The sequence below is a fragment of the Balaenoptera acutorostrata genome, chromosome 14 (assembly GCF_949987535.1).
Source record: "Balaenoptera acutorostrata chromosome 14, mBalAcu1.1, whole genome shotgun sequence".
NCBI lineage: Eukaryota > Metazoa > Chordata > Mammalia > Artiodactyla > Balaenopteridae > Balaenoptera > Balaenoptera acutorostrata.
The window spans coordinates 2,799,477-2,823,424 of record NC_080077.1 but is presented as its reverse complement, the minus strand read 5'-3'; the positions used below and the strand labels follow the sequence as shown (position 1 = coordinate 2,823,424).

Sequence of the window (23,948 nt, the reverse complement as noted above, 5' to 3'; positions counted from 1 at the left end):
AAGAGTCACCAGGTTTCTCTCTACTCTTACCTCTGAAACCAGGTCTAATTGTGCACATATTCTATCACCGGCATCTAAAACTAGGTTAGCAAAGTGCCCCTACTGCCAGGGGGAGTGCTTCCTGGGCTGAGGTGGAGAGCGGAGGAGAGGCTGTAGGGGTGAGGCTGGGAGGCTCGGCGAGCAGCGGGCTTTACGTGTCGTTTGTGCGAAAATGTCCCCAGAGGTGAGACCTGGGGCGGGGCCTGCCCACCCACCGGAGCCGAGGTGCCACCCCTTCCCGAGGCTGGCGGACACCCCACACTCCGCGGGGAGGGGGGCGGGCAGACACGGGCACTGCCCTCTGCAGCACAGAGAGACTTTCACTTTGTAAACATTCTGGTCAAATCCTAGCTCAGGAAAAGAAACCCCAAAGCTAAGAGCTGCGCTTACGCAGTGGGAAAGGACCAAAGCACCTGCTCCCAGAGGAGGCCTGCCGCCTCCAGACGGGGAGCCGGGCCCCGCGGTCGGCTGACGCCTCGGGAGCCGCCTGCCCTGACCCTCCCCCGCAGAGCCAGCAGGCGGGGGTCGGGGGGAGTGAGAGTCGGGAACTTCTGAGCCGGCGTCCAGCTCCACGCCGCATCCAGCCAGGCGGCTGGGAGCACGGGACCCGGGGTCCTCCCTGGGGAGGGGCCGCAGTCCTCCATCCATCCGGCAGCACGGAGCCGGCGACGTCCCCTCACTCTGACCCGACCTGCTCGGGCCCCTGAGCTCTTCCCACCAGGCCTGACTGCTGGATTTGTCTGGACACCTGACCCGGCTCAGCAAGAGTCCTGGTCAGTGGGTTTAGCCGGAAGCCCCTTACCCTGGTGTTTCCTCTTAGTCCCTTTCTGGCCCCTGACACGCCCCCTCCTTCCTTGTTGTATTTGGAGTTGAGCCCCATCTCTCTCCCGACAGCTGGACCCGCCTACCCCCCTGCAGTGGTCCCCACGCCATCTCAACAGCCCCCCGAGTGAAGTCTTCTTTATGTCTTTAACAAGCGTCACAAACAGCTTTGTCTTTTCCGGTCTGGATAATGTTTTTCTGCAGCAACTTCTACACGACTGCTGAGTGCGGGCGTGATCCTGTTTAGAGGCAGGAAGCAGTGCAGAATCTGGGCGCCCAGAGGCCCCAAACTGAAAGCTCTGTGCAGCCCGGGAGCGGCCGAGGGGCCCCGTCAGCCTTCTGCTGGGCCCAGGGCGGCCCCTGCTCTGCCCTCGGGGAGGTGGCCTGGCTGCAGGGCCACTGAGGCCGGCCGGTCTCTAACAGGGAAAGTGTGGAAGGGATTCCAGGCCTGGAGCTGCAGGGAAGGGGTGGTGGTCCCTGGTCTGTGCCGGGGAAATGCCTGCACGTTCAGAAGCCCCCGAGGGAGCGCCCTCCTCCAGGTGACGGGTCTACACTGATCTCTGGTTTGTACCCAGCAGCTGCCGACTCCCCCGCCCCACCTCCCTGTGGTTTCTGTGCAGGCGGGACCCCGTCCTGCAACTTACGTTCCAGTCGATGGTGACAAAGAATGGGTGGCGCTTGATCTCCTCCACGCCGTCCAGGCCAGCACCTGCGGTGACCACAGAGCAGAGATGAACGTCAGAGCAAACCCATGACTGCAGTGCTGTCGAGTTTCTGACGCAGCAGGGAGGGGGCTGGGGTCCTGACGCCCTCCAGGGGGAAGGAGCCCCCAGCTGCGACCTCTCCTGCCGGCTCCCCCCTCACAGCCCGCAGAGGCCACCCCTCAGCCCTGCAGAGCTGTGACCAGGTGAGATGGTAGAGACGGGGGCGGGCAGGCTAGGACCTCCTGCTGCAGGTGTGGGGATGCCCGGGCGTCTGGGCGAGGAAGTGGAGGCCCACCCCGGTCTGCATTAGAGCCAGCATCAGGCCGGGCCTTCCAGAGGACGAGAAAACGCAGGCGAGGGCAGGGTGGAGGCTACAGCACAGAGCGCCTTATAAGGCTGCTTACAGGGAAGGGGAAGGAAGCCAGGACCTGGAGAGCCCGTTTCTAGCGGGACGGGAACCTGGAGAGAGACCGGAGGTGGCCTGTGTCCACCTGGGTCTGCGCGAGACAGAGGTTTCTTGTCACCTGGACACTGTGTACAAACAGTGCTGCTTTGCTGGCTACTTCTGCCTAATCTCTCCCTGCCTTGCTGCTTATGTGAAATCCTGAGCCCCAGGGGAGGGATGGGTGAGGGCATGCAGAGGACTTCGGACACCTAATGGCAGACACATGCCGTCATGCACTTGCTGAAGCCCACAGCTACCCCTCCCAGAGTGAACCCTGATGTGAACCGCGGGTTTCAGGTAGTAACGACGTGCGGATACTGCTTCATCACTTCTAACAAGCGCACCAAATCAGCAGGAGCTGACACCAGAGGACACTACGTGCAGGGGGTGGCAGAGCATGTGGGGACTCGCTGTACCTTCTCTTCCGTTTTTTCTGCAAACTTAAAATGGCTCTAAAAATAAGTCTATTAATTTAAAAAAAACCCAAAAAACAAAAATCAAACAGCCAAGCCCTAAGGCCCCATGAGGTCTGCGTTTTCTCCAGGATGGGAAGGTGAGTCAGGGAGGGGCCGGAAAGCAGCACGGGTGCGGGAAGGGTGGCAGGCGGCCGTGGGCCGGGCGACTCCTGTGTCTCAATCGACCAGTTCGTGCATGAGGCCCACACAGGCTTCCCGGTTCTGCACGCCGAGCGCTGGGGCCCAGCCCTGCCCCGTTCAGAGGCTCGTCCCGCGTCTGCCCTACTAGGCTGAGCCGCCCCCCTCATCCCCGGGAGGGAGGCAGGCGGCTGGGAGGCCGGGAGCAGGAAGATGTGGAGGACAGCGCGAGGCCACCCCGAGCCGCCGTGGTCACTGCAGAGTCCCCTGCCCGGCCTCGCCGTGCAGCCTGAGAAGCGGGAGGAACCTCCCCCAGGACGCCGGGGGTCCCGGGAGACACAGCCCGTTGTGGGCTCATTGCTTCCTGTTGTCACCTCCGGCCCTGTTTCCTGGTCGAAGCCGTGACATGGGCAGAAAAGGAGGCGTGAAGCTGCCCGTGGCGTCGGGGTCGCCTCTAGGTGGACGAGGGCCCAGCTAGCTCCCACTCCTTGGGGAAGCCTGGCCAGGCCAGCACCCTGGGAAAGAGCCCCTGGCCCTGTCGCCATGCTGGACTCCGGTGATCTGGTGATGATCACTTTGGTATGCAAATGGACGAACAAGGAACGGAGGAAGCTGTCAGACCCGGAATTTCCCCCTCTAGGGACACGGGTAAGTGCCACGGGGCTGACACATGACAGGCGTTCTCCTGCTAAATGCCACCAACACCCAGTGCCTTGGACACCATCCCTACTCTCTAGATAAGGAACCGGCCTGAAGGAGGCTGGGTAACGTGCCCAGGGCCAAACCAGAGTTTAGGAGCAGAACTGGGAAGACAGACTCCGCTCCCGCCCCAGAACTCCACCCTGACGTGTGTATCCAATCTGGCCTTTCTCCTGAGACATTGGGATATGATAAGAAATATATATTTCGGTCTCTGTCTCGGGCTCCTGGCCAGAGCTCCTAAGACGCTCGTAATTTCCTGAGTGATAAGAATGATGGAAGCATCTCCTGTTTTGATATTTGGCTTTGGTCACTGGCTCCTGAAATAGCTCCAGGCGTGAAAGAGGCATCTCTTGTTATTCATAAGCCCCTCTCAACCACACCTGAATTTGTCTTAACGAGGTGACCTGTGGAAAGACCCTACAGACGGAACCAACCCTGTGATGAGGGCTGGAACTTTCATCCACCTCTGACCAACTCGCCCACACCCCCCAACCCCAGGGAGCAGAGAAGGGCTGAGACTGAGTCCAGTCGCCAACGGCCAGCGATTGAATCAATCACACCTACATAATGGAACCTCCAACAAAACCTGAACACCAGGGTGAGGGGGGTTTCTGGGCTGGTGAACAACCAGGAGGGTGGCTCCCCCCAAACCCCAAAGGGACAGAAGCGGCTGGGCTGGGGACCCTTCCGGACCTCGCCCTACGCACCTCTGCATCTGGCTGTTCATCTGACCTTTGCGAACATCCTTTGTGATACATCGGTAACAGTAACTCACTAAAGCGCTTTCCTGAGTTCTGTGATCTGTTCTAGTGAATTATCACAGCTGAGGAGGGGGTCTTGGGAACCCTGGGTTTACAGCTGGTGGGCCGGAAGCACATTGACAACCTGGGACTGGCATCAGAGATGGAGTGTCTGGTGGGAGTGACCCTGACCCTGTGGGGTCCGAGGTAACTCTGGGTGGTCAGTGCCAGAACTGAGCTGAATCGTAGGACACAGTCCGTGTCTGCAGAGAAGTGGAGAATCAGGTGGTGTGGAAAACCCCACACGTCTGGTGTCAGGAGTGTTGTTATGAGTAGAGAGAAACAGTTTTACTGAGGACCTCAGGCTGAGGACCCTCCGGATGTCCATCTCCATCCCTTGCTGTATAAACAAACCCCTGACCTGAGGGCGGAGATCTGGTCTCAGCCTGGCATCCCCACCTAGAGGCCCTCCACAGGTGCCCAAGCAGCTGCTGGAACAAGATGTCGAGAATGAACAGTCTGGCTTCGTGCCCACCTGCGCGCAGGCCTCCTTTGATGAAGACCAGAGCTCGGGATTGAAAAAGGCTTCTGGCCACGAGGATTAAAGAGAAATGAAAAGCCGCCTCTGATTTGTACCTCTTCCCGCTCTTTTTGGTGAATGCTGGTTGCATTGCCAGAAGCTCTGTGTGTTAGTCAAAGGTGGGAGACTGGTGCTTACACGTTGAGCCCAGGTATAGGCGCCTGTACAGTGACTCACTGACTGTGTGACTTTGAAAAATCTACTTTGCATTTTGTACCCACTGCATTTCATGCTCATTCATCATTTGCAAGTAAGCTCTGCAGGAATCAGAACGAAGTAAGACAGACAGGAAATACAGGTGTTGGTGTAACTACAATTGTTTGCTAGTACCAGCTGGGTTTTCTTGGGCGCCTACTCAGAACATTTTTATCTGCATCTTCTTTCTTCCACTGCAGTGAGATTTTGCACCACGTTCGTGCTTCGAGGCCTCAACAAACACTCAAGAGTGAATTCACACTTTGGTTATTACTCAAAAATTCCAGGTGTTCCAAAGAGGGGAAAACGTAAAAGACAAAGAATTTCTGCACACAGTTCTCTAAAGCCTTTGTCAACCTTCCTAGGGCACATGGGGTTATTATTCTGGATTCTAGTTCTATTTATCCTCTCCAGAAACATGTTAAAAGAGTCTACTTTGTGCTGGACAACTCCTTTTTGTTTAATACATTTGACAAACAGCAGTGAGCGGAGGTCCGAGCTGGGACAGTCCGGAGACTGTGTCTGTGTCTGTCTCTGAATCTCGGCTGACTTGCTGTGGGATCGTCACCAAATGCACTCAGGTCTCACTCTGTCCCCAAGAGGAGGGCTCACGAACAATTGACAAGAACAGGTACTTATGGACAGAAACACAGAGAACGGAAGAACAGCATTCTCTCTATGCAGCTTGGCGAGTCTTGATTAAGATCCCCAAGGCCAGGCAAATACGCAGAAAGAGTTCACTGGGGCAGCAGATTCAAGAATTCATGCTTCTTCTCTGGCGTATGAACATTTAATTACTTTTGTTCCAATCGCTTTTGGGCTGTCTTCCTGAACCTCTGTATCTGGACCCCCCGTCTCGGATTTCTCCGCGTTGGTTGAGGGGTAGTTTTGCATCCCACTGGAACTGTCTTCCACCGGTGCTTGGCTGTAAAACGCAGCGCTGTGCCTGAGGCTGGGATCTGTTCTTCTATGGCCCTGGGTACCTGCAGCCCTTCCACCTCACATTTTTAACAAGGCGACCCCGTTCCTTTCCTCCGGGGCTTAATCATCAACGGGCTTCCACTTTCTCAGTAAATCATCCCCCAAAGGTTTGGGGATTGGCCAGAAGTGTTCTCCTTGAATCTTCCTGTGCACAGATAGCTTCGGGAAATGTTTAATCCCTGGACCCTTTGTGACTCTGTTGAAATATTTGTTTTTGTCGTTTGAGAGTCACACAGAGTCCCTCTCTAATTCTTTTGGGCATGTTCAGAATAAACTCACGTCTGGCTCTTTTCCTTGCATACTTTGCGTTCCACCGGACCCGCACACTCCTAAAGGCCCGTCCATAACCACCCAGGATTTGAACGCTAGGTCTGCTTTTTCACTTCTCAATCACTTACAGATCATCTACACATTATTTTTAGAGTCTTAAAGTATTGTCAGTCAGCTTGAAATTTCATTTACTGTTTAAAATCTTTGCTTGGCGTAGCTTGTGTCTTCTGGGACCCTGCTGGCTGAGGCGGGGCCCCGGCAGCACCCTCAGGGCTGGCTTGGGACCACCACCTCCAAGCCAGGGGCTGGGGCGTTTGCTCGGTCTTGACCAAGCCGTCAAAGGCTGGCCCTTTACAAGAGGTCACAGAGATGCCCGTGGGACCGGAATGAGATGGTTGGAGACCAGAGCGGACTGTGTTTGAAGTCAGATCAGGAAAGCACACCCTCTGGAGATCGAGTCCGGAACGGAAAATGGAAACACGAAAAACAGAAGCCCTGGGCGAGTGGACGGGCCCTGCCCACACGTGTTCTCCGATCATCAGCGGCAGTTTACCGGCTGCGCTCTTTTATGCTCACGGGCACGTCTAACGCCTTTCTAACCTCTGCCCCGTGTGCCCCCAGGAGTCCAGGACGTCCAGGCCTTAAGTTACAGACGCTCACAGGGGTGAGCCAGAGACGCCCCAGGAGGGTCTTTCTCTAATTCACGACTAGAACGATCGGTCCTCTGAGAAACAAGCCTGCCGCGCTCCGCTTGCCGCGTCCTTCCGAGGGTCCCGACCAGGGGACGTCGCAGCGCCTGCCTGGCCCAGGCCGCTCCGCCTGCCCTGCCCTCCCAGCCCCCCACCCAGGCCGCCTGGAGGGCACGCGTGCTCTCACGAGCTAGTCTTCTCCGCTCCTGTGACTGCGCCTGTGATGTTTCTCGGGCCCAGAACCCACGCCCCCCACTGCCCCCTCCCCAGCACACGCACAAGCCTGCAGATGCCACCCAAGGGTCCCAGGCAGCCCTGCTGGGCGGGCATTTTGCACCTGCTTCCATCAAGTGCGAAACCCAAATAATCCAGTTTTCCAGCTGCCGGGTCCACACACCACCGTGGTGGAAATAAACTCAAATTTGACTCCATTTTTGACAAGAGTAAAACCTCTCCACTCACGGCACGGAAAACCACCTGTTCCCTCCCTCCCCTCCACTGACCGCCCAGCCCTGCCAGGCCTGGCCTGGGTGGGGGCCTGTCTGCCTTCTCCATCTGTCTGTCCCTCCAGCACCGCCCTGGTCCTGCCCCCTGCCCCTCAGCCCCGGCGTCCTGCCCGGAGGAGGGGGCTCCCTCTGGCTGGCTCCTCAGGCGTCTCAGGTCTGCAGGAGAAAGGCGGGGGGATCTCTACCCAAGATTTCTGGCCTCTTTGCCCACACAACTGGGTTTCCCACGTGGCAGCATCCTCTACCTGTGTGTCACCAGCACCTGCCACAGGTGCGTGGGGCACCTCACTGAGCAGTGCACACTGCAGTCAGCGGTGGGCTGGAGACTTAGACTTGGACTCTTTGGGTGAGGACACTGCACCTTAAGGGGACAACGGGGGGGAAACGCCAGCTCTAGACTCGGCAGCCAGGCCGCCTTGGGCAGGTGACCTGGGGCGAGGACCTCGGTCTCGTCACCTGCCGAGTGTGTGACATCAACCAGATGAACCTCTGCCGTCCCTTCCACTGCAAATGCTATGGACACCCTCTCGGAGGTGCTGAACTGTGTTCCTCCAAATTCAGACGGTGAAGTCCTAACCCCAGAACCTCAGCATGTGACCTTACTTGGAAATGAGGTCGTCGCAGATGTGATTAGTGAGGATGAGGTCACACTGGGGCAGGGTGGCCCCGGACCCAATATGACCGGTGTCCTGATAAAGAGGGGAAATTTGCACAGACAGGTCTCTTCAACAGTTCAAGTGTCAAGAGACAGAGATCTGGGCTGATTTGAAGGTAATGTGGTCAAACCACAGATCTATGTGAGGAACCGGGGTTTGGGTGAGGCCTTCTGATATTGACGAACTCCCCAAATGGCCAGTGGACTTTTTTGGGGGGGGGCGTCAAGAACAAGGCTCAAGGCAATCAGAAGGGGGAAGAGTCCCAGCCTCCTAATCTAGCTACCTGTGCAGACCAAGATTAATCTACTCAACATGATTTCCACCTTAAGGCTAAAGACTTTCAGGCAATTAAATTTAGTAGCTGACCTGGGTCAAGTTGGGTGAGTAATAATTCCGACTATAATTTCTTCTTTATGTGAGTCTGGACATCCTAGGATATGAAATACTGCTGCAGGATGGTCCATAACTCCTGGAGAGCTTTATGATAATTCACTTTAGAAATTATCTGGAGGGCAATCTTCGGCCGTGGATGGGCCCTTTTCCATGCTTCTGTGGGCTCCACTGGGCTAGTATCTTTTGACTGATGGTTATCTATCCACCTAATGAGATAAATCCATCTTTCTCTCTCATCAGGTATGCAAACTAAATAATACAACAATACTTTGGGTTAGAGAACTATGATTTTTGTGATGTTAAATTCTAAGACAAAAAACAGATTTAGAAAATTATTTCCTTCTTCCAGAACGAAGGGAGAACAAATCTAGCACCCTCTACCCCTCGACTTGGTCACAGTCACCTGGTCCCCTGTGACAATCCTCTCCACCAAATGCAATGATATTTGCAAGAAAAGAGTGACCCCCAAGACAAAATTCTTCAGTCGCTGCAAGAGATGAGACTGAGTTGTTTGTTCTCCTGTGTGTTTTGGTGGATAAAGGAGCTGATGTCTTCATTTCTCCTTCCTGATTCCAGTTCCCGCCCCCGGGGAGGTCAGGCAGGTGAGACCACACCTGGGCACTACCCAAGGGCAGTGCGGTCAGGAATGGAGTGGCATGTCCCTACCTAGGAGGCAGGTACTTTGCACACATGCTCTCATATGCATTCATAATAGAACATATGTCCGGGTTTTATTCTGGCACTCAAGAATGACAAGGCAGAGACCGGACGGATTTTCATAACAAAAACTTGGTACTGAAAGGAAAGTTCTGACCATCGGCAAAGTTACTGGTGGCAAGTTTCATGAGGAATCCTCTGAGGGTGACAGGCTGGAGAGGTCCCTCTTCTCTGTAGCTGGTTCTCTCTTGTTCTGCTTCTAGCATGAACTTAGGACCTGGCCAGGTGCTTCAGTGCTTCTCTGTCTAGTGATGCGGGGCTTTCCAGAGACAGTCAAACAATCCCTTCCTCATTCATTCTTCCTTTTTGCAATGCTGTCAGGAGGCAGTTTAACAAGATCTGTTAAAACGCATCACAAAGGATGATAGCTTTCTCTACCAGTAACTGTGCCTCTATTAACTTTCTCTATCTGTCCAAGCGGCAGAGAAACAAAAGGGTCCAGTTGGTGGGAAGCAATGCGGCCAAGAGTCCGGATGCCCTCCCCCACCCCACAGGTCCGTGTGCTCCGATTATCTCTGCTCTTTTTTTTTAAATTAATTAACTTTTTGGCTGCGTTGGGTCTTCATTGCTGCTTGTTGGGCTTTCTCTAGTTGCGGTGAGCGGGGCCTACACTTCATTGCGGTGCGTGGGCTTCAGTAGTTGTGGCACTCAGGCTCAGTAGTTGTGGCACACGGGCTTAGTTGCTCCGCGGCATGTGGAATCTTCCTGGACCAGGGCTCGAACCCGTGTCCCCTGCATTGGCAGGTGGATTCTTAACCACTGCGCCACCAGGGAAGTCCTATCTCTGCTTTCTTATGCATTTATTTGTCAAACACACTAGAGTGTTTCCTACGTGTCAGGCACTGGTCCAGCTCTTTACGTCTTCCTAACAATCCTCTGAAGAGGTTCTGCTTCACCCTCGGTTCACAGGGCAGGACACCAGGCACAGAGAGGGGCAGCAATCTGCTTAAGGTCGCCCAGCAAGTAGCTGCTGGGTGGGACTGGATTCCCGCCCCTCTGCTTGCTGCTGCCACTCAGGGCTCCTCGCTAGCTCCCTCCCCGGCTCACATCTGTGCTCCCTCCACATTCCAGCAGGCCCCCCGGCTCCTGTCCCTTGAGGTCTGTCTCCCCCCACTCTTTCTCACGGCAGCCGAGGGGCGTTTGTGTGCCCCATCTTTTACCATCCTAGAGGTCCCATGAGAACGAGGGCCACAGTTTTGCTCCACTGTTTCCCCAGCGCCAGAGCCTGGAAAGCATCAGGGAACCCGTGAAGGTGTGTGTGTTTCTGGGTCACATATACATCGTCCCGCTCCTTCCTAATTAAAGGGCCCTTAGTATCTGCCAAGAGGAAGGCAGGCCAAGCCCCAAGCCCCCGACGGGTCCACACTCTTGCCATCTGCCCGTCTGGGCAGCTCCGAGGCCGAGAATGGGTTCCTGCACCACACAGAAGTCTCTGAATATCCCGTGTTTCTCTCAAAACCAAAGTTTAGAAAAACTAGGCTTTTAATCATAAAACGAGTGTGTGTTATTGATTAAAGAATCAAACTATTGACGTGTCTGGGGTGAAAGGAAAAGCTCACCTCCCCACCCGGCCCTCCACACTTGCTGCTAACAGCTACTTGTGTGTGTTTCCAGAAGCTTTCTTTGCTCACCTCCCTCCCTCTCTTTTAAAAAGGCAAATAGGATCATTCTGGACATTTGCTATTTTTCCTTAACTCTTCTTTTCTGGCTGAGACGCAGCCCCGAGCCAGTGGTGCAGACCTGCCTCACCTCCCGGGTAGATGGACCCCGCTTCCCTGAACCGTCCGTCGGTGGCGGGAACGCGGGCTCCTTTCTTCCCCTCCTTCCTGCACTAACAACATCCCGTATGTCTCTGGGTACTTGTGAGACTACGTCCTAGGAAACATCCCAGAAGTGGAGTTACTTGGATGAAGAGTATGTGCTTTACTTTGACAGACATTTTCAACTGATGTATGGAAAGGTGGGGGCAAAAGCACCCCCTGCCGAGGGCTCCTCTGTCCTCACACCTCATCACAATGGATGGTTCCAGACATGGCCGCCATGCCGGATGGAGAGGCTAAAATGGTCCAGAACGCTTCTACCCTTAGGAAGAGGGCACGGCCACTGTGGAAAACAGTCAGGTGGCTCCTCAATAAATTAGGAATAGAATTACCATAGGATCCAGGAATTCCCACTTCTGGAACTCAGGGTCTTGAGGAGCTATTTGCACACCCATGTTCGTAGCAGCGTTATTTACAACAGCCAAAAGGTGGGTCAACCCAAATGTCCATGGATGGAGGATGGATAAGCACAGTGTGGTACACCCATTCCACGGAATACTATTCAACTTAAAAATTAGGGAAACTCTGACATATGCTACAATACGGATAAATCTTGTGGACATTATGCTAAGTGAAATAAGCCAGACACAAAAAACCAAATTCTGTATGCTTCCACCGACATGAGGCCCCAAGGGGAGTCAAAACAGAGACAGAAAGCAGAAGGGTGGGTGTCAGGGGCTGGGGGAGTGCGAATGGGGGTTTCTTGTTTCATGGGGACAGAGCTCCAGTTGTGCAAGATGAGAAGAGTTCTGTGGATGCATGGTGTTGACGGCTGCCCAACGCTGCGAATGTACTTGACTACTGAACTGTGCCCTTAAAAATGGTGAAGACGGTAAACTTTTTGCTACGTGTTTTTTACCACAATTGGAAAAGACAGGAGGGGGTTAAGATATCACAAAGAACTGTACAGGCTCTCACTGGTTAAAAAGTATAGTAATTATGGAAAGCAAGAAAAAAATTGCTCTGGCTAGCTGCTTTATGACATAGGGAGGTCTTTAGGTAAAAATTGAAACCCTCACCTCATGTTTGGGTCTGATAAATACACCATTTTATTCCTCAAGACTGTGATTTTATGTATTATCTTTCTTGTGTTTTTCTAAATCTTGATACTTTTTGTCCAATTTTTCCACAGAAAGAAAATTCCATATAAAATGAAAACAAGTTGAGATTTTCACACAATTCATTAAATCCAATTACAGTGAAATTTCAGGGAGTTCTCTACAGGCGAAGGGAGAAGAATTATATCCTCAGCTCAAATTAAAGTAAAAAAGAATCAAGTTGTGAGCTAAAGATAGTTCGAGGGAGGGTGAGGGTTGAGACTTGGAGAGAAAAGGAGGGGGGAGGGCGAGAGACCCCCACATCCTATTTTACACAAAACACCAAGCCATTCTCCATCACTCCCATCACAGAACAGTCAAACTGGGGGGGACTGTTTTTAATTAGTTACCTCCCAAAGCTGGATGGTCAGCCTGAGACCATCAGTACGGAGCCCCAATATTCCCCCCGTTGCCTAAAAAGCAGGCATTTCTGAAACACCAGAGGGACGTGGTGCCCCAGACCTGCACAGTCTGTCAACCACAGGGATCAGAAGATGAGCTATGATGGGGCCGGTTTCCTAGGATGCACGATGAGGTGAGGGGGGCCCCGGGGGCATGGGGGGTACACATGGGACCCTGTGCCCACAGAGCTGGGAGGCTCTGGTCAGGAGCCACATTGTGCTCCCTTCAACATGAATGTGATGCCTGGAGCTGCAGCAGCCATTTTGTGATCACAAGGCACCATGTGTGAGGATGAAAAGACAATATACTAAGGATGGTAAACTAAGAAGACAGACCGATCTGGGCTTTTGAGAGCAATAGTTCAGCTGCCCAGCCAATGCTTACAACCCTCTACTGCTACACGGCCTGTAATGTGAGAATAATAACCTGCAGTTTGAAACATTAAATTAGCTGGGTTAAATTATTTAAGAGTTCTGTACTTTGCAGCTAAAAGCAATTCTTAGGGATATACCTCTTTTCATAAGTGAATCTAACATTTCTCCTTTTATCTACTTTGAAGTATTGTGAGGATTTGAATGAGATAATAATTTTATTAGTGCAGAATTCCATGTGTATCATTGTCATCCCAAGAGGAACCAGAGGCTCAGGAAGAGAAATGACTTATTTACCTGGTTTGTGAAAGAACCAATCGGCAGAGGAATGTGAGAGGCTGTGTACCTGCCTTCCCCAGCTCCCTGGCCTCTCAGTGCTGTACGGAGAGCCTGTGTCTACACTGGATGGGGGTAGAGCACCAGGAAGGAGTCACAGAATCAAAATAAAGGGGTAATTAACCCAAAGTAATTGTTGGGATCAAACATTAAAAGATTGATGATACCAGACGGGGGTGGGGCTCTAGACCAGGCAGGTGCAGGGGTTCAGACAGGAGCAGAGATGATGTGCAAAGATGTTTACATGCACTTTGATGTCTCACAGCTCTGCAAACCGGATTCTGAGGCATGTGTGTTCTAAATCGGGTTAAGATCTGCTGAGCTGAACGACAAGTTGGCCTTAGACTAGAAGAGATTATTTCAGTGTCTCTCTTGAACTGATGGAGACACTAACGAAAAGTAATCAATTAATTCATGATCCAGATCAGAACTGGGCAAACCATTATGATCTCTCTGTAACATTCAAAGACAAATTAGAGGGGGTGGCTTTTCCAGGGTTCTGTCTTTAGTTTACGGAGTTCTAAAGTAAGTGCTACCATTTTGTGTAAAAACGGTGACTGTTAACTAACAATACTCGGGCAGCGACCGTGTGTTTTTGAAATCCTCAGAGCTCGGACAACACGTGATAGAACTTCCACCCCTGCGGCAGGGCCTTTTGCTGTCAGAGAACGTGGTGAAATGCGGGGCCAGACCAGAGCTGAGTGTGAGCAGGTGGGCGGCCCGGGGCGTGCCCAGGGGCCTCAGGGAGTCTTACCCAGCCGGTTGCAGGGGTTCCGTTTGAAGAGGGCTCTCAGAAGACTCTGAGCCTCCACGCTGAGGAACTGCGGCATGCCCAGCTTGGCTCTGAAAAGCACAGTCGTATTTTCGGGTAAGAAGGATGAGCCCCAAAGGGAGCAGAGTTTTCTTCAGTGCTCTGCGGTTCTGCAGTCAGCAGAGACAAATCCAATCACACCCATGTGACCCAGAGCAGCTGTTTACAACAGCTATATAATGATTCACTAAAAATAACAAGGTCACTAAAAATAAACAAGAATGATCCCACGAACGTACAGAACATTTTAAATGGAAATTAACTATGGTTTCCAAGACGACAGCAAAAAAGGCTTTGGAGAGATGCCAGCATGGTTGACATTTTAGGACTCTCCTCTTGGCTTGAGGAGACAGCTGGATTCTCTCCTCTGCCTCTGGTGTGGTCTGCGGCAACATCTGGGAAAGGAGGGTCTTGCAGGACCTCGCTTTGGGAACCATGTGCCCACAGTTTGCTGCTGCCCCTTCAGAAATGCTGTGACTCCCAACGACAGGTTACAAGTTCACACCTGGGATTTGCTGGAGGGAATTATTCTAGCTTTAGAAAAAGAGGTCTTGTTCTCTCTTAAAATTAAAAGGAACAGAGGCCATCAAAAAAAAAAAAAACATAGTAGACTGTAGCTACGCATGTCATCCATAGTGTAAGGTCACGTGATACAGGGAAACACCGCTTACATCCTCTCTACGGGGTGTCTTCCACGAACTGCTCTCCTTCTATTTATATAATGACGTATCTACAAAACCGTAAGCTTTGCAGGTGCCTCCTGGTTTTATAAACGTTGCGTGTCCACCTGCAAGCAGAGTTTGAGAGAGCTGGTCGTGAGGCCAAGCACCTTCATGGTTTCTCCTGCAGGTGCAGTGGGCCCACCCTCTCACTGAGCAGGGAGACAGTAATTTGGAGCCTGCCGGATTCCAGGGCCACTTCCCCACCCCGTCTGCCCTCCGTCAGCTTCTCTCTCCCAGAGCTTGCCCTCTGACATCTCGCTCAGAGGAAGCCTGCTCTGATGAAGATGTTACAGCAAGGGACTTCCCTGGCGGTCCACTGGTTAGGGCTCTGCGCTTCCACTGCAGCCATGGGTTCGATCCCTGCTCAGGGAACTAAAATCCCGCATGCCGCACAGCACAGCCAAAGAAATAAAATGATGTGTTTTTTTGTTTGTTTGTTTTTTGTTTTGTTTGTTTTTTAAAAGCTATTACAGCAAGACTGGCTCTGGGTTTAGACTTCTTTCTAGGGTTCTAAGAGCAAAACCTATTTTTGTGTTAAAAGATTCTTCATGAGAATTAGGAGAAAATTGTTTGTACTCAGCGACTTGGGCCACATGATTCCTGCTGATGTCAGGCAGGAGAGCTCAGGCACGTGCACGAACGGGTCAACAGGCAGAGAAGGGAAGGCTCTCTCAGGAGCCCCTGCAGCCCTCTGCCCCCTGAACCTGCACTTTTGAAGGTCACCAACCATCATGTCTAAAGACCTTGCCGTTGGACAACTTAGATGATTTTTACTGATGGAAAACTTTATCTTTGGTAGGAGATTTCATCAGAATCACTCAGAGATGCCACGGGCTTCACCCACTGACATGAAAATGCCAAGAATGCTCATTACCGTTCGTGCCTACTGAACAGTCCCGGTTTCGAAGACCGAAGCTCTTGATATCAGAAGGTGCTAACACGTATTGGGGTGGATCCCAAGGTGGGTGTTTTACTCACTTGAGGATGAGGGCCATCGTCTCCTTCCTGTCCTTCCCCTGGAACGGCAGCGACCCCGTGAGCATCTCGAACTGCAGACCAACACAGAACAGGAGCAAGAGTTCAGAACAAGCGAACTTCACAGCGGCGAGACCCAGACAGGCAAAATGCAGCCCAAGTTCATGTACCCACTCAAAATCCTGGTCAATTAAGTGCAGGCGCTGGCCTACATGCTTGGTGTATGTACATCAGTGAACAGAACTGCACTGTGGACCTTGGCATTCAGTGGGGAGATGGATGGATGATGGACACAATAAACGCTTCAGCTCTACGGCCGTGAGAAGGTGCTCAGTGCCATGGAGAGGGGGATGGGGACCTGCAGCTCCTGGCCACACACCTTCCACGGGGTCAACTGAGGACCCGTCCTTCTCTGGAGGGTGCCGTGGAGGGGCTGAGCGAGGAGGGGAGGGCAGGGCTGGGGAGAGAGAGCTCCGGGTCCAGGTCGAATGGGAGGAAGCTCTTCGGACCTGAGTGCCCTGCAGACCCATCACCGTGACGACCCTCCTCCTTCGGGCCACCGTGATCCACCCCCCCAGCTGTTACGAGACCCCGAATGTGGAGGGGACGAGTCCGTCAAAGGAGTGAGTAATTCAGGGAGGAATGTCCTGTGCCCGAGAGCCAGGTGGTGGGACCGTTCCTGGCGTGTGGACCGTGGCAGACAGCAGAGGCCGGGCCTCTCCTGGAAGAGGCGAGGGGCCAACCTCTCCGGTCACCTTCTCCTAAGTCCAGGGGCATTTCCCGTCTCATGGGGGCAGGAGGGCCAGGGGCCCGGGGAGCCCAGGCCCGCTCTGCTCTCACTGCCTGTGGACCCTCGGGGCACAGACCTTCCTGGGCACGGGCACCGCCACCTGCGCTAGGGACGCGTGAAGGTCACGCCCTGTGCCCGGGAGACCCTCACAGAGACGGGCGTTCACAACACAAGATGACAGGGCCTGTAGGAGCGACGCGGCGAAGCACCAGCCATCGACAGCTGGGGAACCAGAAGAGGTTCCAGAAGTGAGCGTGGGGAGCCTGGGGAAGACGTGGAGGAAACAAGTGGGGAGAAGCCAGACTGGGGGCATCAGCTCAGAACGGGTCACCTTCCTCCTCCCTTTCTTGTCCCTCCTCCTTCACTACCTTTGGCTTCTCTTCTCTCTCAGATGCTTTTCTTTCCATCTTTTTATGTCCTCACTGTCCCTTTTTTTTCCTTTCAGCCTCTCCATTTATTTCCTTAACATGCAATGATTTTGACCAGAAAAAAGTATGTAAGGCATATTTTATATTTATGGGATAGATGTTATTAATATATCTAGAAACAAATGAGGGGGATGGCATATTCCCACTCCCCTCTCCCCCAGAAACCTCACAAAACTAACTCCAGGTGGCTCTGATGTGTGTGTGGTTTTAGCTGCGGTTTTCTCTGCTGTGCTGGCGGGTAAGACAGTCCTTCTCTCCAGGCTCAGGCCGGCCTCCTGCCCTTTTACGTATCAGTTCCATAGAGACAGCGGTGGCATTCTGTGACTTCAGAGCATTGGGCAAGGGTTCCCTGGATGGTCACTCGTGAGCCCAGCCTACATCTTTAAGGGCTTCGCGAGTATCCCTGGGATCCAGGGACAGGATGAAGCCTGTGGTCCCCCTCCAGGAGCCCACCCCACCCTCCAGAGGAACGTGCTTCTCAGGCGGATGCGGGCTTAAGAATTGGAATCACTCCCGCAGATGCAGAGCTGTAACCTCGGACCTGGAATCCGGTGTCAGGAAGACAACATCAAACTTCCGGTAAAATCCGCAGCGAGGGTGCCGAGGCCCCCATGCCCACCCCCCACTACACACCCTCCAGACAGGGTAACGGGGACGCACCCACGTGGACAGGGGCAGAGCCAAGCACGCAGTTACCCTGCAGAGGGAGAGGCTACCCTGACGGTCTCACCAACGTATCTAAAGGGACGGTCGGTGGGAAGGTAAGCAGAGCGGGACGTCCCCGTGGCTTCTGGCGTGGAGACGGACTGCATCCCGGCAGAGGCCATTCAAGGTCTGCATGACCACGAACACAGCAGGCGTCACCAGCGCCCTGGCAGCTGACGCTCACGGAGCCCTTGTCAGGTCGCGAGCTTGGGCCCATCACTTGCCTGTATTAATGTGCTTAATTTGTTGTGATTCTGTTCTGGGAGCAGGTTTCTCATTACAGTCTGACTTCCCTCGTAGGTGGCTGACGGGAGGAGAACGCACTGACCCTGGAGACGGGGGCGCCGCCCCGCGTGGTGTGACGTCACCTACTGTACGCCCGTGAGCCGGCATCCCGGCCAGAGCCGTGGGAACTGCCTCCCGAGCTGGTTTGACGTGTCTGCCCCCCACAGACAGGGGTCAGCCGTCCGTGCCGACAAATCCAACACAGCCAGCACTTCCGAGCCCGCGGGGCCGGGGACCAGAACCGAGAGACCGAGTGTGGCCTCCTGGGTACCAGCCTAGGGGCACCCAGCTGATGCCCTGCACCGTGACCAGGACACAGTCCAGAGGCCCCGGGGCCAGGGCGAGAGGCATGTGTGTGGGAAGGAGGCTATGCCAGTGCTGGCCGAGCGACGGATCTACGGAAACTCCTGTCGCCTCAGTTTCCTTGTTTGTGAAATGCACAAGGAGGGGGCTGACAAGCCGGGAATGCCACGATGCTACTCCCATCCAGTCAATGTCAGACTCACAGCCTCGGAAGTCTGGTCCACACTGAGGACACGGCGGGCCTGGAGGGGCTGCCAGCACAGGGCCCGGCTGCGGGGGAGGGGTGGGGGGAGGGGGAAGGGAGGAGAGGAAGGACCGCGTGAGGCCGGAGGACGGCAGCCAACCCCGCTTCTGTTGTGACTACAGAACGCCCTGGCTAGACGGTGTTTGCTGCACGCTCTGTCTGCGAACACATGACCCAAAGAAAATCCAAGTTTCTAGATGTAGATGTAAAAATGCTTCACTCCACGTGTATTTTGGTTCATGGTGATTTTGATGACTAAGTAGAGGGATTCTGTGTTTGAAATAAGAAAAATACCTTTAATCTGGAGATAGCGGCATCCCTTAAAATCCTCATGTTAAACCCGTAAGAGCATTAAGTATAAAGGTTTGACTCTTAACACATTTGCATCCTTACTTGAATCCCAGCTCTGTTTCCTGATGGTGGGAGTCTTGGAGGGGGACAGAGAGGAGGCTGCCAGGACATGCTAGGGTCAGGAATCGGTGGCCCCCCTTGTCCTGAGTCACACAACGGGCATTGTTTTCCTCGGGTCACTCCTGGATCTCTGAACCCCAGGGACGGGCGGGCGCTCAGGGGACAGCCACGCGGGCACCTTGGGGACCGCAGATGCCACACCGCAAGCACGTCAAGCCACGAGCACACATTACCACGAGCACATCATATCCCAAGCACGCCACACCACGAGCACACCACACCACGAGCACGCCACACCACGAGCACGCCACACCACGAGCACGCCACACCACGAGCACGCCACACCACGAGCACGCCACACCACGAGCACGCCACACCACGAGCACGCCATACCATGAGCACGCCGAAGGACCACCAGTCGGCGCTCTGCGTGTGGCCCCGCCGGTTCACCACCTCGGGCGCCATGTACTCGATCGTCCCGCAGAAGGAATAGGCTCTCTTGTCGTGGTCGATGGCCTCCTTACTCAGCCCGAAGTCTAAAAGAGAAACAGCGCACAGCGCTCAGTCCCGGGCGGCACGTGGACCCCTGGCTGCCCGGCCGGCCCACCTCCCGCCGCTGTCCTCTTGGGGCCGAGCTGCCCGCAGAAGCCGAGCCAAACCCGACACCTCCCGGTCAGCTTCTACAGGGACCCACGCATTCAGGAGTGCTCCTGAGGGCACCCAGAAACTGCATCCCTGACGCCCGACACCAGTTCCCCGGGAGCCTGTTTTTAGCAGGACACCCTGGACGTCAGCGGCCCCAGTGGAGAGGCCTGCGGGGCTACCCTGATGGAAGGGCAGGAAGAGGTTGTTTGTTCTGAAAGAAAGGACAGGAAAGGGGTTACGAGCAGGAGGCCACTCGGGAAGGAGGTCCCCGCTTGGTGAGGCACGAAGGGGGAGACAGACAAGTTGCATGGGGCTTCAGAGCATTTGCCATGGGGTATCCTCCCCTGGACCTTGCCCATGAAACCTTCAGCCAAGGCCACCGTCCTCCAATGCCCGTGTTACTGCACCCAGTGGATGAAGGACACAGTGAACACGCTGGTTCTAAGATTATAGAGCCCTCCAGGTTCACCGTCTGTGAGTTTAAGGTGGACATCCCTTCTTCCCGGGGCCACGTGAGGACCAAGTGAGCTCACGGCTAAGTGGGAGTCTCCAGCACCCACGTGGTCTGCTCCCCCACTGCCGAAGCAGCTCACTCTGCACAAAGAGTCTCGGGGCTTGTTTGTAACTTATGCCTGGCCAAGATGACAAACCATTACAAACGACTAACTTGGGGTCACTAATAAATAACAGAGACCACAATGACTAAAGCAGAGAAAGCCAAAAGTCTACAATATGACACATAAATTTAACGTGGGAGCTCATACTTATTCCAGCTACCTCTGTACACGTGAGATTTATATAATACATGTGCAGTTCCTCACTCAGCAGAGAAAACCGGTCAAGTACTAGCAGAACCTTCAATCTCCACGAAATGCCACGCTGGCACTTTTGAACTGCCTTAACCAGTTGTAGAAGTCAGGTTTACGTTCTCAGCTAGTTAAGGGTTAATTTCTTCTGCTGTTCTACACGTGGGAAGGCACAGAAGGCCCCAGCAGGTCAAAGTGGACTCCGTGCGGGGGGCAGGTCCCACCAGCAGACACTGCGGACGCCCTCGGACCTGTGCAGCCCCTGCCAGGAGGTCGCCGTCTAAAGGGTCTGTCAGATGAGTGCCATGCTCTTGTGCGTAATTCATGAGAAATTTAAGAAGTCTGACTGTTTGACATTAACGAGCAGTAACTGTCAATTGCTCTGTGCACTCTGCTGGGACTGGGGGTCCATCAAGAGCGGGGAGAACCAGCCCAGAGAAGGGAACAGGCAGCGGGGAGACCAGACGGCGTGGGGCTGAGGAGCAGAGGACAGGGGGCTCTGAAGACAGAACAGGGGTAGAGCAGGTGCCCCGCCTAAGCAGAGACGATGCCACTGGAGGTGGGGGCGGGGGGAGCATTCACACAGGGGCAGCCCGCTGGTGGACACGGGGCGCGGGTGTGAGTGGAGACCAGGCCAGGACCCGGCCAGCGGGACGCCAGCGGAATGGCCCCCAGAGACGTCCACGCCCCAACCCTGGAACCTATGAATAGGTCACCTTACCTGGCAGAGGGGGCCCCGCTGTATCTCGAGAGGGGAGGTTATCTCGGGGCGGCGGGATGAAGCACAAGGTCCTTACGTGGACTTGGCGGGGCAGAGGCCAGAGTCAGAGAGAGACTGAGGGGCTGCCCCCTGGCTCTGAAGGAGGAGCATGGGGCCGTGAGCCCAGGGAAGTGGGCGGCTGGAGAGGCGACAGGACCATCCTCCCCAGGAGCCTCCACAAAGGAGCGCAGCCCTTTTGATCTTGGCCCCGTGGGACCTGTTTTGGACTTCCGGCCACCAGAGCTGTAAGATGATCAGCTGATGCCCTTTTGAGCCACCGAGGCTGGTAACTGTGACACGGCAAGAGGAAACTAGCACGAGTGGGGGTCACGGAGCAAGGGGGGCGGCGCTCGTTCCGGCTGAACCGATGGCAGTGGGAGGGGTTCGAGGTTTCAGTGGGGAGGTCAGCCCCGCAGACATGCTAAGATGAGATTCTTGAACAAAACATCCAGTGACGCTGCGAGTCAGCAGGAAAGGCGCTAGAAGGGTCTTAAGTCAGAGGGGGAGAAGGAAGGAGGGCCGACCTGGGACGTGTGAGCACCCCCGGGAAGACACACACCAACAGAACTAAGCCACGGCCACGGCCACGGGGAAGGCAGCCCTGTCTGCACACGCTGGTGTGACGAGAGAGAGGGCTGTAGTCTGAGTCGGCCCCCAGGCACCAGGGCCGCCGGGGTGAAGTCTGTGGTCGGTGGCGGGTGGATTTTACACACCTGTGATCTTAATGTGTCCCTCTTCATCCAGGAGGATGCTGAAAGAGAGGGAAGGAAAACAGATGCTTTAAAAGAGACGAGACACACGGAAGGGCACGGAGGCCCCAGGGGAGCCGCCCAGGCCCTTGGGCAGCATCTCCACGCTGGCTGGGGGCGGCAGGTCACCTGCTGTTCGCAGACGTGGCCTTCAGACCGCTGCTTCCCTGGTCAGCAGCTTCTGCTGGGCCGGGAGCGGAGGCATATCCGCGGCGCGTGGGGTGCAAAGGGCACCCATGTTCTTGTGCCTGGCTCAGCAGGCTCACACTGCGGACTGCAGGTGTGAGACCCTCTCAAGCCCAGGGGAAGGTCTGGGGACCCCCAGGCTGCCTGTCCGGCGTGAACGGGCCTGAGAGGGTCCGCGAGTGCCCTGGCCTGTGCAGACGCAGAGCTGCTCAGAGGGGACTTCCTGAACCCAGGCGGGCCCTCGACGGCGAGAGCCCGCTCTTCTGGCCAGACCCCTCCATGAGCCCGGCCTGGCCCTCGGGACCACCGCGACCTCCGGGGCAGTCTGTGACACCTCAGGCCTCAGCCCCCGGGAGCCATGTTGTGGGAGCCGGTCCCACGGGGTCCCTCCTGGTGCCCTGGGCCAAGCTCTCGGCGTGCTGGCGTCTGACGTCCGGATGCCCCTCGGGGATCACTGGTCCTGTTCCTCCCAGCTCTCTGGAGTACGGCGAGGCTCACGCCCACGGGAGGGCGGAGGGAAAGTCTGAGGGGGTGGACGCAGGCGAGCCTTCCACGAGGCCCTTCTCCAGCCCATCAGCCCACAGGTCCCCGGGGCTCCTGGCTTGCCCTGTTTCTTTCTTTGCTGTAATTAAACTCTGTTCCACCAGCTCCTGGGAGGCACCAGCCCGGATCTAAAGAGACCAGGACGTGGGCTGTGAGGATTGATATGTGGTACCTTAAACACATCTGGGAAGGGAAGGGAGTTCTGACACAGGCTACCATCATGGATGGACCTCGAGGACACCATGCCGAGTGCAGTAAGCCAGCCACAAAAGGACAAGCACCGTGTGATCCCACTTACATGCGGTCCCTAGAGCAGCCAGATCTAGAGACAGAAAATAGAAGGGAGGGTGCCAGGGGCTGGGGGAGGGGGTGCGGAGTGAGTGTTTCATGGGGACGGGGTGTCAATTTTGCAGGATGAAGAAAGTCTGGGAGATGGATGGCGGAGACGGTTGCACAACGGTGTGAACGCTCTTAACACGACTGAACTGTGCACTTGAAAATGGTCAAGGTGCTAAATTTTATGTCATGTTTATCTTACCACAATTTTTAAAAATCTGCCATGGGAATAAAAATCATACCTAACTATTTTATGGAAATGGGAAGGAAAAAGTTACAGTGTATAATTAAGATGACAATTTATAATGAAAGAAGCAAATGTTCTTATCTTTGCTTTTCAGTTATACTTAATCTTTGCCCAGAAGTGAGCAACTTGCAAGATTAATTCCCTACTAATTCTAATGGACAACAAAATCCTTTTTCTTCAATCCTGCGATTACGCATTACCATTTTTAACTGTAAAGATCCCTTTGACCTTTAACTAGAGGGAGAATCGGGGTGCTGCCTTCATGGGGCAGAGCTCACAGCAGAGGTGAGCAGGTCAGCCGCGCTGGCTGTGACAGTGGCCTCAGCGCCTGTTTTCTGAAGGCGATGCTGAGTTTGCAGGACGTGGCTCTTATGGGGATACTCAGGAGAGGGCCTTTCACGGTTATTTAAACATCATTTACACGTGCAGCCAGTGATGCTCTACCCAGCTGGTGGTTAAGCTGAAGCCGTGCGTGGGGAGCACTTCCCTCTGGTCACAGGCAAATACGCTGTGCATCAGGGACATACGCCACGTTCCTGGTCTCCAGGCAAACCCAGGCGTTTCCCTTAAACGACTGCCACGTCTCAGAGCGTAGTTTGCATTTTTCTCGGTTCCCTGCAGGTGAAGACGTAAGGGACCAGGAACAAGGGCTGGGATCTACCTCCTGTGCCCTCAGGGCCTGGGCTGCCTTGTGCTCCAAGCCTCGGGGTCCCACCAGGCCCCACATATCCAGGGGCAGGCACGGACCTCAGTCTATGGGGGGACAGGGGGCCGTTATCAACCACGTCACAGGCCAGAGGGAGAAAATCATCAACTTCGCTGCAGGGACCACTGTCAGGTCAACCAAGTGAACTTAAAATAGCATCCTCTAGATCCTTCCTTTTCAAGTGGATCCCTCCTAGTTTGTGCCAGCTCTACACAGAAAATAGCAGGAAAAAACCTGA

General features: G+C 54.5%; 1 protein-coding gene across 6 annotated transcripts in view; it reads right to left on the bottom strand.

The window, feature by feature from the left end:
• Positions 1-23,948, bottom strand: part of RPS6KA2 (ribosomal protein S6 kinase A2) — a 375,942-nt gene that overhangs the window by 38,815 nt on the left and 313,179 nt on the right. For all 6 annotated transcript variants that reach the window (XM_007186070.2, XM_057527592.1, XM_007186071.2 and 3 more), the window contains 5 exons: positions 21,657-21,694; positions 19,126-19,268; positions 15,570-15,640; positions 13,813-13,901; positions 1,506-1,570 (listed from right to left, as the gene is read on the bottom strand). In XM_007186070.2, coding sequence (XP_007186132.2) covers positions 1,506-1,570; positions 13,813-13,901; positions 15,570-15,640; positions 19,126-19,268; positions 21,657-21,694 — 406 coding nt within the window. The remainder of the gene's footprint in view (positions 1-1,505; positions 1,571-13,812; positions 13,902-15,569; positions 15,641-19,125; positions 19,269-21,656; positions 21,695-23,948) is intronic.